General features: G+C 40.9%; 1 protein-coding gene across 3 annotated transcripts in view; it reads right to left on the bottom strand.

Moving 5' to 3' along the window:
• The window catches only part of LOC142380473 (uncharacterized), a 29,778-nt gene extending 13,975 nt beyond the window's left edge, over window positions 1-15,803 (bottom strand). Inside the window, exons 1-4 of one of the 3 annotated variants that reach the window (XM_075466357.1) lie at window positions 15,654-15,803; window positions 14,109-14,239; window positions 11,840-11,926; window positions 1,027-5,388 (exon numbers count right to left, since the gene is read on the bottom strand). In XM_075466357.1, the coding sequence (XP_075322472.1) occupies window positions 4,196-5,388; window positions 11,840-11,926; window positions 14,109-14,239; window positions 15,654-15,760 (1,518 nt within the window). In that variant the 5' untranslated portion in view covers window positions 15,761-15,803 and the 3' untranslated portion in view covers window positions 1,027-4,195. Of the gene's footprint in view, window positions 1-1,026; window positions 5,389-11,839; window positions 11,927-14,108; window positions 14,240-15,653 lie in introns of those variants that run through there. The other 2 variants (XM_075466358.1, XM_075466359.1) reach the window with 2 other exon arrangements.
• Between the last annotated feature and the right edge of the window lie 644 nt (window positions 15,804-16,447).

The following is a 16,447-nucleotide window of genomic DNA, read 5'->3' as shown; positions in this document are numbered from 1 at the left end:
ACGGCGAGTTTCAACACGTTTTTAGAAATAAGTGCAACACCGCTGCAGCAGCAAAAGTGTAAGTTTAAATGTAGTCCTTTGCAATCACAATAATATTACAGGGAAACTGCTTGAATGGTAGCCCATTCATTTATTTAATTTAGGTGCAATCCCGCAGGGGAGGAGCGCTCTTGGCAGCAGCTTAAGATGAAATATAAAAACATTGTTCAAACAGATGAGACCTCGGCATGGAGGTACCTCATTTTGATCATGTTTTACACTGTAAAGTAAATATTAAGTGGCTATTTTACTGTGCAGTTATTTTATCCTCAACATAATGCTGTTTTCACACACATAAACTATGTCTTCTTATCTATATCATGTTCTGTTAAATAATTAAGCCTATTTAAACTAACACAGACTTCTACTGAGCCAACAGAAAGAAGGCAGATGCTCGTAAAACGGGTGGTGGCCAGCAACGCCACCTCTAACGGGAGGGCAGTGGCTGAGGGAATCCCTGGAGGGAGTCCACCCCCAAGACACGAGTGCCTTTATAAAATATAATATCTTTTTTAAGCCTATTCATACAAATATTTATTTGTCTTTTATGTCTTTTGTCTCAACAGATTCTGATGGTACCGCTCAAAAAGATAATTGTCTGTAAATGCTAAAACATCTATAATAACCATCTCCGACGAATATTTAATTCTCCGCGCAATAATGCTGCACCTTCATCCACGGGATCGTTGTCAAAAGGACATGTTGGTGAAAAAGTCGCCTCCTACTGCGCCTAACGGACTTCTAGAAGTAGAAGAACTCGCTCTGCTGACTGAATGAATGAGGAAATCAAACGGCGTGTGTGGCTGAAAGAGGGCGGAGACAGAGAGAAACTCCAGGTTCCTAGAGGTTCATAGAGTCTGTTACTATGGTAACTGACCGTGAGGTTAAGTTACCTCTCTTTGTGAAACAGGCTAGAGTTACCCCTCTTTCTCTGGGTTGAGTTACCTCCCTTTGTGAAACGGAAAACTTTCAGGGTTAACCTACTCAGAGTTTTCACTAAAGCTGCTTCGTGAAACGGACCTCAGGTGTACACCTCCTCTCGCCCAATGGCAGCTGGGATAGGCTCCAGCCCCCCTGTGACCCGACATGGATGAAAACACAGTGTTAAAGCCAGTTTAATCTTATAGAATATAATTTATTGCTGCAGATTAAACAACCCACCAGTAGAAGTAAAAAACAGTTCAAATATGCAGTGATATTTATATTTATTCAAAAACATCATACACAAGTCTACAAACTGTCAAGTACGATACTGAGTACTCTTTCTTTTTGCACGTTTAGCTTTTTAAATGAGCTTTTGATTGCAGGACTTCAACTTTAGGTAGAATATTCTCACACTGTGGCATCTGCAGTCGAACACCATCACCCAAAAGTTTAACTAACTGGCATTACTTGTAGCGTGGAGTTGGAATGTTTTAGCTGTTGTTAAAGGGAAAACATCTGGCTCTGAAGTTGTGAACATCTGGTGAAAGGGGTTCAGATCTGCCATCTTATTCTCCCTGTACGAGGTCGAATGTGTGTCTGTGAAGACTGCTCAGGTAAGGAAAAACTTAGTAATCCTTTCCATGATTTAATGACAGAGCAGCCAGTCTTAGCTTACAGAGAAAAACTAACTACCAGCTTTAAAAACCTCAATACTCCATTGTAAATTTTACCCAGCTTGTGTAAGCTGATGTAATGGAAAATTCATTCTTATATGCATTGTATTGAGTGTTGCTGTGTATAACCTGCAGATGACCTCGCTGCAAGATACCACCATGTCCCGTTTTCTTAAATCCCTCCTCCCCACTGTGCTCGTTATAATGATAAAGCTGCACTTTAGGGGGGGGGGCAGGGATGAAGCTGGTATTTACGACTGTGTCTGGGGAACCTCAACTATGGCCGGGGAGGAAAGGTAGACGAGATAAGAACGATCAACTATATCCAAGGAGCGCTGACACAATGGGCCAATAGAACCGAATCGTCTTTGCCTCAGTGGTCAGAGCAGCACTGTCCTGTTAATAAGATATTATTATAAAAGAAAATAACTGCCTCTGTGCCTTACTAAAACTTTACACACAAGTATATCTTGTCATATTCCAACCCAGTCATAATTAATCGATAATCATTTGCTGATCACAAAATATTGGTGCATACATACAGTAAACGTACAAGCACAGGTGAAAAGTCTCTATAGTGTGAGTTTTGTGGAAAAGCTTATAAGTCTACAGGTGAAAAGCCATATTCTTGCAAAACATGCGGGAAAAGATTTTCCAGCTCCTCGGCATTATACAACCATTTAAACACTCACACAGATGAGAGGCCGGACTATGTTATGTTAACAATATTTAATTCAACTGAAGAATGTAGTGTTTCGGCAACTTTTTATTTACAATTTAATTTCAGCGGTGTGTTAAAAAAAATAGTCAAGGAAAGATGGATTATTTGGATTTTTTCATCTATCCATTTCCTTAGTGGCTTAATCCAATTCAGGGTTGCGCGGGGGTGTGAGAGCCTCTCCCGGCTGTCATTGGGATTTTTCACACATGGTTGGGAAACCCTTTTGGTCAAAGTATCAGGATTTGATAACAGTATGAAAAAATGTCTAATTTCTTTTAGCATTACATATAAACCGACTGGTAGAAATGGTTACATTACATTTAGGGATGGGAATCGAAAACCGGTTCTTGTTGAGAACCGGTTCCCAGTGTTTCAATTCCTTGGAATCGTTTGGCGATTTTGCAAACGATTCCCTTATCGATTCCAGTGGGCGCGAATGTCACCACGCAACGTTGCGTGGCGAGTCCGGCGCAGCCAGCAGCCAACAGTAAACATGGCGCCCAAGCGGTACAAACGCTCGAAAGTTTGGTTACACATCCCTAAAAAAGACGACAACAGGGCAACTTGCAAAGTGAATATTTCACCAAAGGGAGGAAATACTACCAACACGCAATAACTATGAATGAATGTCGCGTTTTCGATCTGCTCCGGACTAACGTTGGTGAATCTGAACCCAGCAACGTTAGCAACGTTAGCATGTCCTCGGCTAACACTGCAGACTGGCTCAGAGCCAGAGGCTGGTGGTACTACCCCCAGTTCACCTCTACCTCCAGCTTCTCCTTTCACCAGAGCAGGAAGAGTTAAATTACCCAGGCCAGGATAGACCAATGTGGACCTCACCGTTGTTGGGTTTGTGAGGTCACGACTCGTGTTACTTCTAAACTAAACAAAGTTGATGCTAATCGACCGGTTTGTTGTCCTTTTTCTCCAAATGAGAATCGATAAGGGAACCGAATCGTTAAGCAGAAGTGTTGTCACGATACCAATATTTTGGTACCGGTACCGATACTAACATGTATTTCGATACTTTCGGTACTTTTTTAATAAAAAGAGAACACAGAAAATGTCATTCATTACAGATTTTAATAATAGAAAATTGTAACATAAACAATAATGCATAACAATAATGTTACTGTTCAGCAATTTTACAATAATCAAATAAAAGGAATTAAACGGGAGCAGACTTATAATTGTGTTTTTACACCAGTGTCTTTTAAATAAATCCCTCAATGCTTCTCGAACTCCAGTTGTGTCGTTATGTCCAGTAAAAAAAACAAAAGAAAAGAAATCACTTTCGTCACTTTCGAAATGGTACTACGGAGTACCATTTCGCGCCTTTCCTCTCGGCTGCGATGCTAGCTCAGAGAGACGCCTGCTCGCTCCGCTGGGGATGGATATAGAGGCAGCTTTTCATGTTGTCGGCGAGTTTGGACCCTATCAGAAGCGAGCCGTGGCTGTCCTTGTCCTGGCACAGAGTGTTAAATTTAAAAGTGAATGTTTTATAAGAGGGGAAACTAGTTTGTCAACCAGGGGAGTGACAGGTGGTGAAGCAGCCAATCTTCTCTCCTGCTCCTCTCAGTTGTATCCTAGTTACAACGCAACGTTACGTGATGAGTTTCCCGCGTTGTTGCAAGTACCGGTACTTTCCAAATCCCGTACTGTACCGTTTTAAATGCCTCAGTACCGCGATACTTCTTTAGTACCGGTATACCGTGCAACACTAAATTGGAATCGTAAAAATCTTATCAATTCCCATCCCTAATTACATTGTTGTAATGGTTGTTCTTATGTAGCTCACCAGCTTCAATGTGGCACTGAAATATTTACCAGCTTTACCTCAAGAACCTGGCGTGGCATCCCTGTGAGTTTTCATGTGTGATTTTAAACCAACTTTTACAGAGAAAGTTTTCGCACAAATCTGGCAAGAATATGGCTTTTCACCAGTGTGGGTTCTCATGTGGTTCACCAGTGTATCATTTTTATGATAGGATTTTCCACACGTACCACAAACATATGGCCTTTCACCTGTGTGGGTTCTTATGTGGATCGACAATTTTTCATTATTTCTGAAACGTTGCCCACATGTTTCGCAGGCAAACAGCCTCTCATCTCTGTGGATTTTCATGTGAGTACTCAAACTACCACTCGTCGTGAAACGTTTCCCACATGTTTCACAAGTATGTGGCTTCTCACCTGTGTGGATGATGCTATGCGTGTTTAAAAGAGATGACCTATTGAAACTTTTCCCGCATATTTTGCAAGAATACGGCTTCTCATCCGTGTGGATTCTCATGTGGATCGGAAAGTAATTACTATTTTTGAAACTTTTCCCACAAAATTTGCAAAAATATGGCTTCTCACCCGTGTGGATTCTCATGTGGATCGGCAAGTATTTACTATTTTTGAAAGTTTGACCGCACAAGTTGCAAGAATACGGCCTCTCACCCGTGTGGATTCTCATGTGGATCGGTAAGTAATTACTCGTACTGAAACTTTTCCCACATACATTGCAGGGATATTTCCTCTCATCTTTTTGGTCTTTGTGATGTTCTTTCTTTTTAGCCTTGGTGTTAATATCTTTTCCACAATTTGCAGACTGTAAACCCGGGACAGCTTCACTCTGACTCTCTGACACGGGAGAGTTGTGCTCACTGCTGCTGTGACTTCTGTTTCTGGAACGTCTCTTCTTTGGCTTCTGCTTGGCATCTCTAGTTGATACAAAGTCTTCATGCTCACTCAGTTCCTGGTCTTGGTTCTCAGGTCCAGGAGAGTTGTGTGACAGTGTCTGGTCAGCTTTTGGTTCTGGTCTACTGTGTTCCCCTTCCTCATAAGGAGTCACCATAAAGGTATCCGTTTCCTGCTTCAATACAATCTGTTCTCCATCCTGACTGCTGCAGAGATCGTCCCTTTTCTCTGTAATGCATGGAGGTTCTGGTTCCTGCTGGTCTGGACTGGAGTTCCTGTCCTGGTTACAGAGCGGTTGGTCAGCAGGAACTTCCTCTTTTACAAAAATATGGTGCTGTGGGACGACTGGGGAGACAGAGAAAGGTTACTACTGTCATGTTATGTACGTTTTATTGGATTTTAATAGTTTTAACCCACATAAAACGATCTATATTTCATGATCCACAAATATTTCAGCACATGCACATAAATATGGAACAATTTCAAAGACAGAACTTTTTCCCACTATGCTTCCCTCCAAAAAAGATCTCTCCTGGGGGCGCTAGTGAGCAGGCGATGGAGTAGGCAGCACAAGTGACATGCTCTGCTGAATTTCGTTTTAAATTTCTTTTCTAGGCACAGTATTCAATAGGAACCTGCGACACATCGCCTCAGTCACTATTTTTTATCATCATACATTATTTTTTCTGTGATACATGGCCTACAATTTGTGGAAATTCGAGTTCACCGGAGGAGCCTCTGCAACTGGGCCAAAAACCTCGAGCTCGAGTGAGCCGCCACCTAAGTGTAGTACACCTCAGCCTGCTGACCAAATGGACGTGGCGGACCTGAAGACCAAAATCCTCGCGGCGTTGAAATCAGAAATAGCCCCGTTGCTCAGGTCGGAGCTTAAAGCCGCTCTATCTGAAGATTTTGAAAACATCAAATCCGAACTACAGGCGGTAAAGTCTGAGCTGGCTAACAACACCGCCGCGATCCGCTCCGAAGCGGAGGTGATGAAAACAACGGTGTCGCACATGGAGCAGGGGCTGTCATCCTGTTCAGACGACGTTACCTCGTTGCTAACGAAAGTGGGGAAACTTGAGACGGAGGTCGGCAGTTTGCGGGAGAAGTGTCTTGACATAGAAGGAAGAATGAGACGCTCCAACATCCGAATATTAAACGTCCCAGAAACCCCAGGCTCAAGCTCACCAACGGCTGTCTCCAAACTGCTAAGAGAAGCGCTGAAACTGGATAAAGACATCCTGATCGACCGGTCTCACAGAGGTCTGCAGCCGAGAAGCCAAGACGGAAAACCCCGGGTCATCGTGGCGAAAGTTCATTACTACCAGGATTGCGCGGACATCCTCCGCCGTGCCAGGGAGTCCGGACCGCTCCGATTGAACGGGACAGATGTTTTAATTTTCCCGGACTATCCCCCGAGCATCGTACAGGCCAGATCTGCCTTCAACGAGGTGCGACGACTGCTTCGTGGTCGAGACGGTGTAAAATACGGTCTCCTTTACCCAGCGCGACTCCGGATCACGTAAAACGGAACTGAGAAACGGTTTCAAAGCCCGGGAGAAGCCATGGCTTACGTGAAAGCCGAAATCTTACCGGACTGACTGTGATTTAAAACGGGTGATTTTTCTAAATGCTGCGCATGTATAAGGTTGGTACTTTACACTCTATCACCCATACATATCACCCTGACTGAAGGGAGTGAAGTCAGTTAAAGTTAAAACTGTTTCTCATGCTTTTATTTTATTTACAGCAGATATAACAATCTGATTTGTCAGATTACTGTAATGTGCTTCTGTTACGTTATTATTCTCTCTAATTTAGACAACAGAAGAAATTATGTTTATCTTAGGCTGTTTCTTTGGTGCCTTATTTGAAAGTGTTCTTTAACAGCAGAGCTTGTTCTTTTAGGACTAGTGTAACCCCACAAGCACTTAAATGTGTAGATGTTTTTGCGAGGGGTTTGGGATTCACCTTGTTCTGATAGGTGAGGGTCGGGGAGTTGCTGTACCTGGTCAACCTTTATTTTTCTTGTCTTTTTTTATTTTCTTTTTTTCTCCTTGGTTCCTTGTTCAACTTTGATTTTTTTTAAAGGTCCTTTCCAACACAATAAATACAGGAAACTTAAACAGAATATCAATCCTTCTCACTCTTGATTATGGCTATAACTAAGACAGGTTTTTCGGATAGTTCAGCTGATTGCGAGGTGACTTTTGTAAGCTGGAATGTAAAGTCCTTGAACCACCCCACCAAACGAAAAAAAGTATTAACCCATCTGAGTAAATTAAAGGTGGGAATCGCCTTTCTCCAGGAGACACACCTCCGAACTTTTGATCATTTTCGACTCAGGGGAGGTTGGATCGGACAATCATATCACTCTAATTTTCATTCTAAATCTAGAGGTGTGGCCATCCTTATTAATAAGAACATCCCATTTGTTTTGTCAAAGGTTGAAACGGACTCCTCAGGCCGCTACATAATTGTAGTAGGCAGACTGTACAACACACCTGTTGTCCTGGCCAATGTATATGCACCACACTGGGACGACAACTCCTTCTTTATAAATTTCTTTGCGCACATCCCCAATATGGACACGCATCATCTCATCTTTGGAGGTGATATGAATTGTACGCTATCACCTACTTTGGACCGTAGTTCATCTAAGACTGCGTCCAAATCCAGTGCAGCTGCTCAACTGCAGCTTTTTCTTGATACGTATGGTGTAGTTGATGTGTGGCGCTTTCAAAACCCTACAGCTAGAAGTTACTCCTTCTTTTCTCCAGTCCACAAAACATACTCACGCATAGACTATTTGTTTTTGGATAAAAAACTTCTCTCACTAATTAAAAAATGTGAATATCAGGCCATAGTTATCTCGGACCACGCACCCTTGTTGATGACACTATGCATACCGATTTCCAAAGCCAATTATCACCCCTGGCGTCTTAACACTTTACTTCTTTCAGATGAAGACTTTATCAAGTTTATCTCCTCTGAAATTACCTTCTTCCTGGAACATAACCAGACTCCAGGAATGTCCTCTTTAACGGTGTGGGAATCCATGAAGGCGTATTTGAGAGGACAAATAATATCGTATAGCGCACAACAAAGGAAACGTCACAATATGAGACTTGAACAGCTAACAAATGACATTCTGAAACTTGATGCTACCCTTGCTGTTACCCCATCCGATGATTTATTCAAACTACGACTAACTTTTCAAACTGAGTTCAACCTACTATCAACGAGACACATTGAAAACCTAATAAATAAGTCACAGAGTAAAATATACGAAAGTGGTGAAAAGACAGGGAGGATTCTTGCCCAACAACTCCACCAGAAAACTGTGGATAGGACAATAGCTGAAATAAACGACGAATCTGGCATCAAACATACAGACCATTCTGAGATTAATTCTTGTTTCCACAAATTTTACTCGAAGCTGTATGATAGTGAATCCCTTAGTGACCACGCTTTGACTCTTTTTTTAGGAAAATAAAGGTTCCTACAATTGATGACAAAATTGTATCCGAGCTAGACAAATCACTTTCTGTAGAGGAACTTATTAAAGCGATTAGGCTCATGCAAACCGGAAAATCCCCAGGACCCGATGGGTTTCCAAGTGAATTCTTTCAGAAATTTGCAGACCAACTCTCTCCCATCCTGCTCTCTGTATTCGAGGAGTCATATGCCACTGGCTCCCTTCCTCTAACAATGCGACAAGCTATCATCTCCCTTATTCCGAAAAAAGATAGAAACCTTTTAGATTGTGGTTCATACCGTCCCATCTCACTCTTAAATGTGGATAGGAAAATTCTCTCCAAAATCCTGGCTTGCCGCTTAGAGACGGTGTTGCCCTCAATTGTAGCCGATGATCAAACTGGCTTTATTAAAGGTCGCCATTCCTTCTTTAACATTAGACGCCTATTTAATATTCTTTATGGTCACACTCCACCCGACTTTCCAGAAATATTACTATCACTTGATGCCGAGAAGGCGTTTGACCGGGTGGAGTGGGATTACCTTTTCTACACTCTCAGACAATTTGGCTTTAGTGAAAAATTTATCTCCTGGATTAAAATTCTGTACTCCTCCCCACTGGCAGCCGTCCGTACGAACAACAACCTCTCCTCCTACTTCCCTCTCCACCACCCGGCAGGGTTGTCCCCTGTCACCCCTCCTGTTCGCCATTGCAATCGAGCCACTAGCTTTAGCTATACGTGGTGAAGACAATATAAAGGGAATACAGAGATATGACTCGGATAATAAGGTGTCCTTGTATGCTGACGACACGCTTCTATATCTGTCTCAACCTTTGACTAGTCTACCTATTACTCTGAACCTTCTTGAAGAATTCGGCAAAATATCAGGATACAAAATCAATCTACAAAAGTCTGAAATTATGCCAGTAAATGCAGCAGCAAAACAAATTGACTTTGGTTTGTTCCCACTTAAAGTCAGTTCACACAAATTCAAATACCTAGGAATCTGGATAACACATGACTTAAAAGACATATTCAAAACCAATTTTTCACCGCTCTTAAACCACCTTAAGCAAGACTTAGAACGCTGGAATTTTCTCCCTGGGTGGCAGAATTAACGTAATTAAAATGAATGTTTTGCCCAAATTTTTATATGTATTTCAGTGCATCCCCTTATATCTATCCAAATCTTTTTTTGTGTCAGTGAACAATTTGGTGTCAGGATTTATATGGAACAAGAAAACCCCTCGTATACGGAAAAGAATCTTACAACAACATCGCCGTTATGGAGGATTATCCCTCCCTAACTTTCAGTTTTACTATTGGGCAGCTAACATAAGGACTATGCTGTTTTGGAAAGATCCTCCATCTGCCACTAACCCTGAGTGGTTACGAATGGAAACCTCCTCGTGTCTTCATACCTCCTTACATTCACTTCTATGCTCAAAACTCCCCCTCTGGGAACCAATATCTAAATACACCTCGAATCCGATTGTGAAGCATTCTTTTAAAATACTGACACAATTCAGACGAAACTTTTCTCTTAAGGATTTGCCCACTTGTGCCGCTATAATAAAAAAAATCACCAGTTCACACCATCAGTTATGGACGGTGCTTTTTATGAATGGACTAATAGAGGGGTTGCCACAATAAAGAATCTATTCATAGATAATATCTTTGCAACCTTTGATCAGTTAAAGCTCAAATTCAAAATCCCAAACTCTCAGTTTTTCAGATTTTTGCAGCGCCGTAATTTCATATCAAAAACACTTACACATTTCCCATCCCAGCCGCCTGACTCCCTCTTAAATCACATTTTGAAGTTTAAAGCAGGCTCCAAAGGGGTGATTGGGAGCATATACTCCCTACTAAATTCATATAATTTGGAGCCGTTGACATCACTAAAGACTCAGTGGGAGGCTGACTTGGGGTCTGAACTTCCTGACAATATCTGGGAAAGAGCCTTAGATAGAATACATTCCTCCTCAATCTGCCTACGACATATAGTTATCCAGTTCAAAGTTGTACATCGCCTTCATTGGTCTAAAGTGAGGTTAGCAAAATTCACACCTAATATTGACCCCATTTGTGATCGATGCAGACAGATGCCAGCCACCCTCTCACACATGTTTTGGTCTTGTTCGAAATTAGACAACTTCTGGCAGTCGGTATTTAAAACTTTTTCAGATGTTTTGCGAATACCTGTAGAGCCTTCTGCCATTACAGCCATATTTGGAACAACTCCTTATGACGCTCACCTTAATCATAAGACGAAGAGCATGATGGCCTTTGCAACTCTCATAGCCAGGCGACTGATACTGTTTAAGTGGAAGGAGAAACTTCCCCCAACCTTTAAAATGTGGATCCACGACCTTCTGCACCATTTGGTATTAGAGAAGATTCGTTATTCCACAAAAGGGTGTATTCAAAAATTTTATTCTATATGGGAACCATTTTTGAGTTATTTAGAAAAATTAGATGTCTGATTTTGGTGGTGTTGTATGTGATGGATCCTGAACTGGAATGATCTGGAATTTATAAGGACTATTTTCTGTTTAATTATTTATCTATTTATTTATTTTTCCTTAATTATTATTTAATCAATTTATATACCTTTCTTTTTTATTTTATTCTTTTAATTTATTACTGATTTCTGGTTTTTTTTGTATATGGACGATGGTACGGGGCTATTGTTGCAGGGATGGGGCTCTGTTGGAGCAAGGGGGGGTGATGTTTATATCTGTAATGCTTGTAATCATCTGGATTTACGTACTCTGTACAATATCAATGTATAAACATCAATAAAAAGACTTGGAGCAAAAAAGATCTCTCCTGTATCATGAAATAATTACAAAGTGTGATGTGTGCAGAGCTGATCTAGAGGTACCCAAAATTAAGAAATGATCATTTTATGTCCACCTTTAAGAGGAAGCTGATAACTCAGGACTTCAGAGGAAAAGTTTGTGGCTCAAACCTGATTCCTTGGAGTTGATTATCTATTTGTAGCTACAATAAAATGGAGAGCATAAATAAAAGGTCCTAAAGTAAATCAAATTATTTTAAAACTATAATAATTCCCAAACATAGAACATGACAGATCTTTAAACACATTCACAAGCTTCTAAACTGAACATTACTTTTCTGTATATTAACACGGTATGCTAAAACATTCTGGATTTAAAGAGTTGCCTTCCAGTTATTTCTCCTGAAAGAAGCTGCCGCTGCCCCTTAATGCATGCACCACAGATCTCTGATTATCCTACACGAGTCATATTCATGCGTTAGCTCAGCAAAGCCTTTATAATGTTACGTACCTATTCTGTGCAGCTTTATTTGGGGTTTCCGGATGGTTTCCAGCAGTCTGCGCTGAGGATCGACCTCTTCCTCTTTCTTTCCAAACTCTGTAAAAGTGAGACGTGCTGTGGGTGTTAGCCTGGGTACGCAGATAAGGCAACGTTTAAGAGTCAAATTTGTTTATCATGGTTAGACTTCTGTGGCAGAAACACATCCATTTTATCTGAAGATGTTTCTGATTTCATCATTCAAACAATACCCGGCTGAAAAATAAAGAAGAGTTTGAGTCATAAAATCAAAATATACACTGTGGTGGAAAAAATGTAAGAACTGCAGTCGCAGTGGTTTCTAAGGAGGTTAGAAGAGTTTTTAATCTTCTAAGAGAGAACAAAACAATAGGGAGTATCGGGCTGTTCTGCCCCTGTTAGAAAAATCCTGAAGTTTAAAAAGCTGTACTATGTGATGGGCGGAGACTTCCGCCTATCTTTCAGTTCTCTTAACGTCGTGTGGAAGGTGAGAAACATTTATAGCGACAGTAACATTTGTTTTAACTCAGGCATCTCTGGGTCAGCTTCATGATGTGTTGGGCGGACTCGTCCCCTTTGCTGCAAGAACAAATGTTTTGTGTTTGTTGTCGCCAGCGACTCTGAACCTAATTTTGAGAGAATTTTCCTGAGACCCATCTATTATATAACTAGAACTATATAATAGTGCAATAACTATTATATAACTACCGTAAATCCTTTAATATTGGCCTGTATCCCATTACTGGCCGGGATTCTAATACTGGCCGGATCTATAATTAGAACCAACGATTTCTCTGGGCAGCCTCAACATTATACCGGTACTTGTGATCGTAACATACAAGACTTGCAGCTCAATGCGCTTTAGAGTCAGATTACCGGTAACAACAAAGTTAAAGCAAAATTAAAGAAAATTAAGTAAAATCAAAAATAAATAAGTGTATGGTATGTTGAAATTAGCATTCACTTCCATCACTATCGCATTCGAATGCCAACGGCCAAACTAAATGAATACCGATATGGAGGAAGAGAACAGACAGGCAGCAGACAGGAGGACGGGAGGACGAGGAAGAACTGTACAATAATGAACTTGTTGTAGAGACTGGCGCGAGTGATGAGGAGATTACGGGGAGAGATGAAGAGGAGGAGGATTAAACAGAATGGGAGGATTTTTTTATTTTTTTACTACCGTAAACAAGACAATTTGAGTGAGCGGTAGGTTGCCCTTTGTTATGAAATACCGGTTAAGTAACAATGCACTACTGGTACCGGTATGTTTGCTACGTTTCTGTTACCATATTACCGGTACTACACTGGAATTTAGCCTGAATTGCCGGTATTTGTTGATGATGTTCCGTTATGGTAACTGTACTTGTTCAATAAATGAACCTAGTATTTTATAGGTTCACTTCAAATAGACACAAAATCTCGTTTTTATTCATTCCACTGGTAGTCTGTTTTGCTCAAATAGAAATAGAGGCCTGTCTCTAATTCTGGCCTCCTTCCAATAATGGCCGGGACCAAGATGCACGTGAGTGAATAAAGGCCCCGGCCTACATTAGAGGATTTACGGTATAACTATATAATAGTGTAATAACTATTATTATTATTTTTTTAACTACTACTATTACTCTTGCTGCTACAACTACCACTACTGATGTAGTATGATGTGACATGTTCTCTATTTTTTTTTAATTTATTATTACTATTTATTTATTTTTTCCATAATATACGGATTTTGTGTATGTTATATATATATATATATATATATTCTGTGGAGAGAGGGGTGTAGGGTTGGAGTTTGTCTGTGTCTCTGTCTTTGTCCTGTGTTTGTGTTGAGAGTTATTGTAGTGAATTGTGTTTTTGTGATTGTTTTGTTGTGAGCGGTTGAGTGAGCGGTTGGAATATTAAAAGCAAAGCTTCCTCCATCCCCCTTTTCAAATCGTAGTGTTGTAGCTAATTGTGAAACTCTATTCTGTATACAGATTTGAAACGTATAAAGAAACAAACAAGAGTCTGCGCTCAGTATTTATGCACGTCTGTGGTTGTTAGAGCAGAAATATAAACTTTCAGTCGGACATAGAGATGAGATCCCACATCATCAGTGGTTAGAACAGTTTCTCTGCCAGAACCCTGCTCAGGGATGCACTTACATGTTTGAAGACAACAATCCCTCATGCACCACACATGCAACAAAGATCTCTGATTATCCTACACGAGTCATATTCATGCGTTAGCTCAGCAAAGCCTTTATAATGTTACGTACCTATTCTGTGCAGCTTTATTTGGGGTTTCCGGATGGTTTCCAGCAGTCTGCGCTGAGGATCGACCTCTTCCTCTTTCTTGACACTCATTTTTCCAAACTCTGTGAAAGTGAGACGTGCTGTGGGTGTTAGCCTGGGTACGCAGATAAGGCAACGTTTAAGAGTCAAAATTTGGTTATTATGGTTAGACTTCTGTGGCAGAAACGCATCCATTTTATCTGAAGATGTTTCCGATTTCATCATTCAAACAATACCCGGCTGAAAAATAAAGAACATTTTGAGTTCAACTCATAATTACGGAAGCCCAGAGCGGACGTGGTAGGTATAAACTTTTTTCTGATCGTTTTCTCGAGATAATTATATTATACAAGTGATAATTATAGATAATAGACAATTAGTGTTAATTTACCGATGGTTTGAGGCCACTTTTTCTCCCCAGTCCGCCCCTGTTTACATGTGTTTCTGGCAAAGGTTTTTTAGCCATTTTTACCCCCCTTTCATTGCAAACTGAATAAAGTAGCCGGGGACGGCCGGCTGGACTGCAGCTCAGCAGGCGTTTACACCTCAGTGATCCTGCTGATGTAGTCGACTTCAGTGACCAGCTGAGGGGACCAGGCCGTCTCCATGGTTACCGAATGATGCACCAGAGGTGTCGTTATCGTTTTCTCGAGATAAATAACTTGTTATCCACTCCAAAAATACTTTATTTATCCCAGAGGGAAATTAAATGTTGATGTAACTCAATTAAATCAAGGAGTTATTATAGATGCTGATGGCTGTGGGCAGGAAAGATTTCCTGTAGCGGTCCACCACTCTGCTACAAAATAACAACAACACGGCAGCTCTGAGCTAACAGTGCAGTAGTACTTTTACTCAAACAGGGGGAAAAACATTTTTTCTTTCATTCGTCTTAAAGTATTGGTGAAATAAAGATGAAGAACGAACTTCTCCTTTAAGAAAGATACTTATTTTATTCAGTTAATTTTGTTATTTTATATTAAAGTGAATTGCTGGATAATAATTAGTTTTCCATGTGTTTATATCACTCAAAAATATGCATCTAATTCAATTCAGGTTCGAGTCAAATAGTTAAAAAATTGTTTCACTCACAAAAAAAGGAACTAAAAAAATTCACCAGGCTAGGAAAGGTTTCGGCCGGCCCTTCTAATGAGGCGTCCCTGTTTTATTTTTCAGGGAGTTGGCAACCCGAGTCGAGACGGAGCATCGCGGACATGGCCCCAACTTTGCTGCAGCCAAACAATATTCTGCCTTTTTTATTGATCTAATTGGGTTGAATAGTTTTGCACAAACTCAGCTTATAAACAAGACGACTGTTGACCAGCATTACATGAATATTTGAGCCAGAGCCAAACAGGAAACAGCCAAATAAAGAAGATTTAAATACTTTTAGCACACATGATTGTTTTGGATGCTTCCTGGATTCAAACCGCTGCTCTCCTTCAGCAGAAACAGTAAAACAAACTGCAGGAAGCCAAAGCTGCTGGAGCACCAGAGAGTTTTTACCTGTTTGTGTCTGCTGAACTCACCTCTCTGTTATCAGGATCCGGCGGTGAGCCCGGACCAGCAGCTCACTCTGTTCGGTTCCTTTTCCCGTCGCTGTTTGAAACCTGGAGAGACTGTTTTTATGGGGCATGCGACTGTATCACGGTGGCACAAAGAGATTAACGCACTGCGCATGTCCCAACACAACGGGTCACCCACAGCGGAAGTGACGCAATAGCGGAAGTGAGCTGCGTTCGGCTTTTTTTTTTTTAATACAACTTTATTTTGCTTTACAAGATATAAAAAACAGTGCAAAAACATGACAAGTATCATTAATAATAAACGAATAATGTTCTCAGCAGCACCGCTGCCTCGCTTTAACCAGGACTCCATTGTTTGTGTTGTCAAGGCGACAGTGATTTATTTCGTCTATTGTAGTGCTCTCAACACTGACGGCATAATTCACTTTCTTATATGTGTTCTGTTATCTGTAATGTTGTGCGGTTCATTGTCTTGAATGTTATGATGCATTTAATAGTTGCGGTCTCTTTAAGAGATCCGGTGACGTTTCATGATAACGGCTGTTCTGTTGATGCGCGAGCTGTCAGTTTTTGTCAGTTGGAACTGTCAGTTTTTGTCAGTTGGAACTGTCAGTTTTTGTCAGTTAATAAACGCGACTCACAGAGTCTTAATGTGAGAAGTTTTCGGCTCATCTTTTCGCCTAAAGGCAACTTCCACACTGGTGACCCCGACGTTTGTTTACTGGACGTATCCAGATCGCCATGACCGCAAACGCTGTGTCTCTCAAGCTCCCCGAATTCTGGGAATCGTCTTCTTC

Source organism: Odontesthes bonariensis, chromosome 5 (assembly GCF_027942865.1).
Source record: "Odontesthes bonariensis isolate fOdoBon6 chromosome 5, fOdoBon6.hap1, whole genome shotgun sequence".
NCBI lineage: Eukaryota > Metazoa > Chordata > Actinopteri > Atheriniformes > Atherinopsidae > Odontesthes > Odontesthes bonariensis.
Note: the sequence above shows the minus strand (reverse complement) of the source record. Positions and strands in the feature narration are given on the sequence as shown.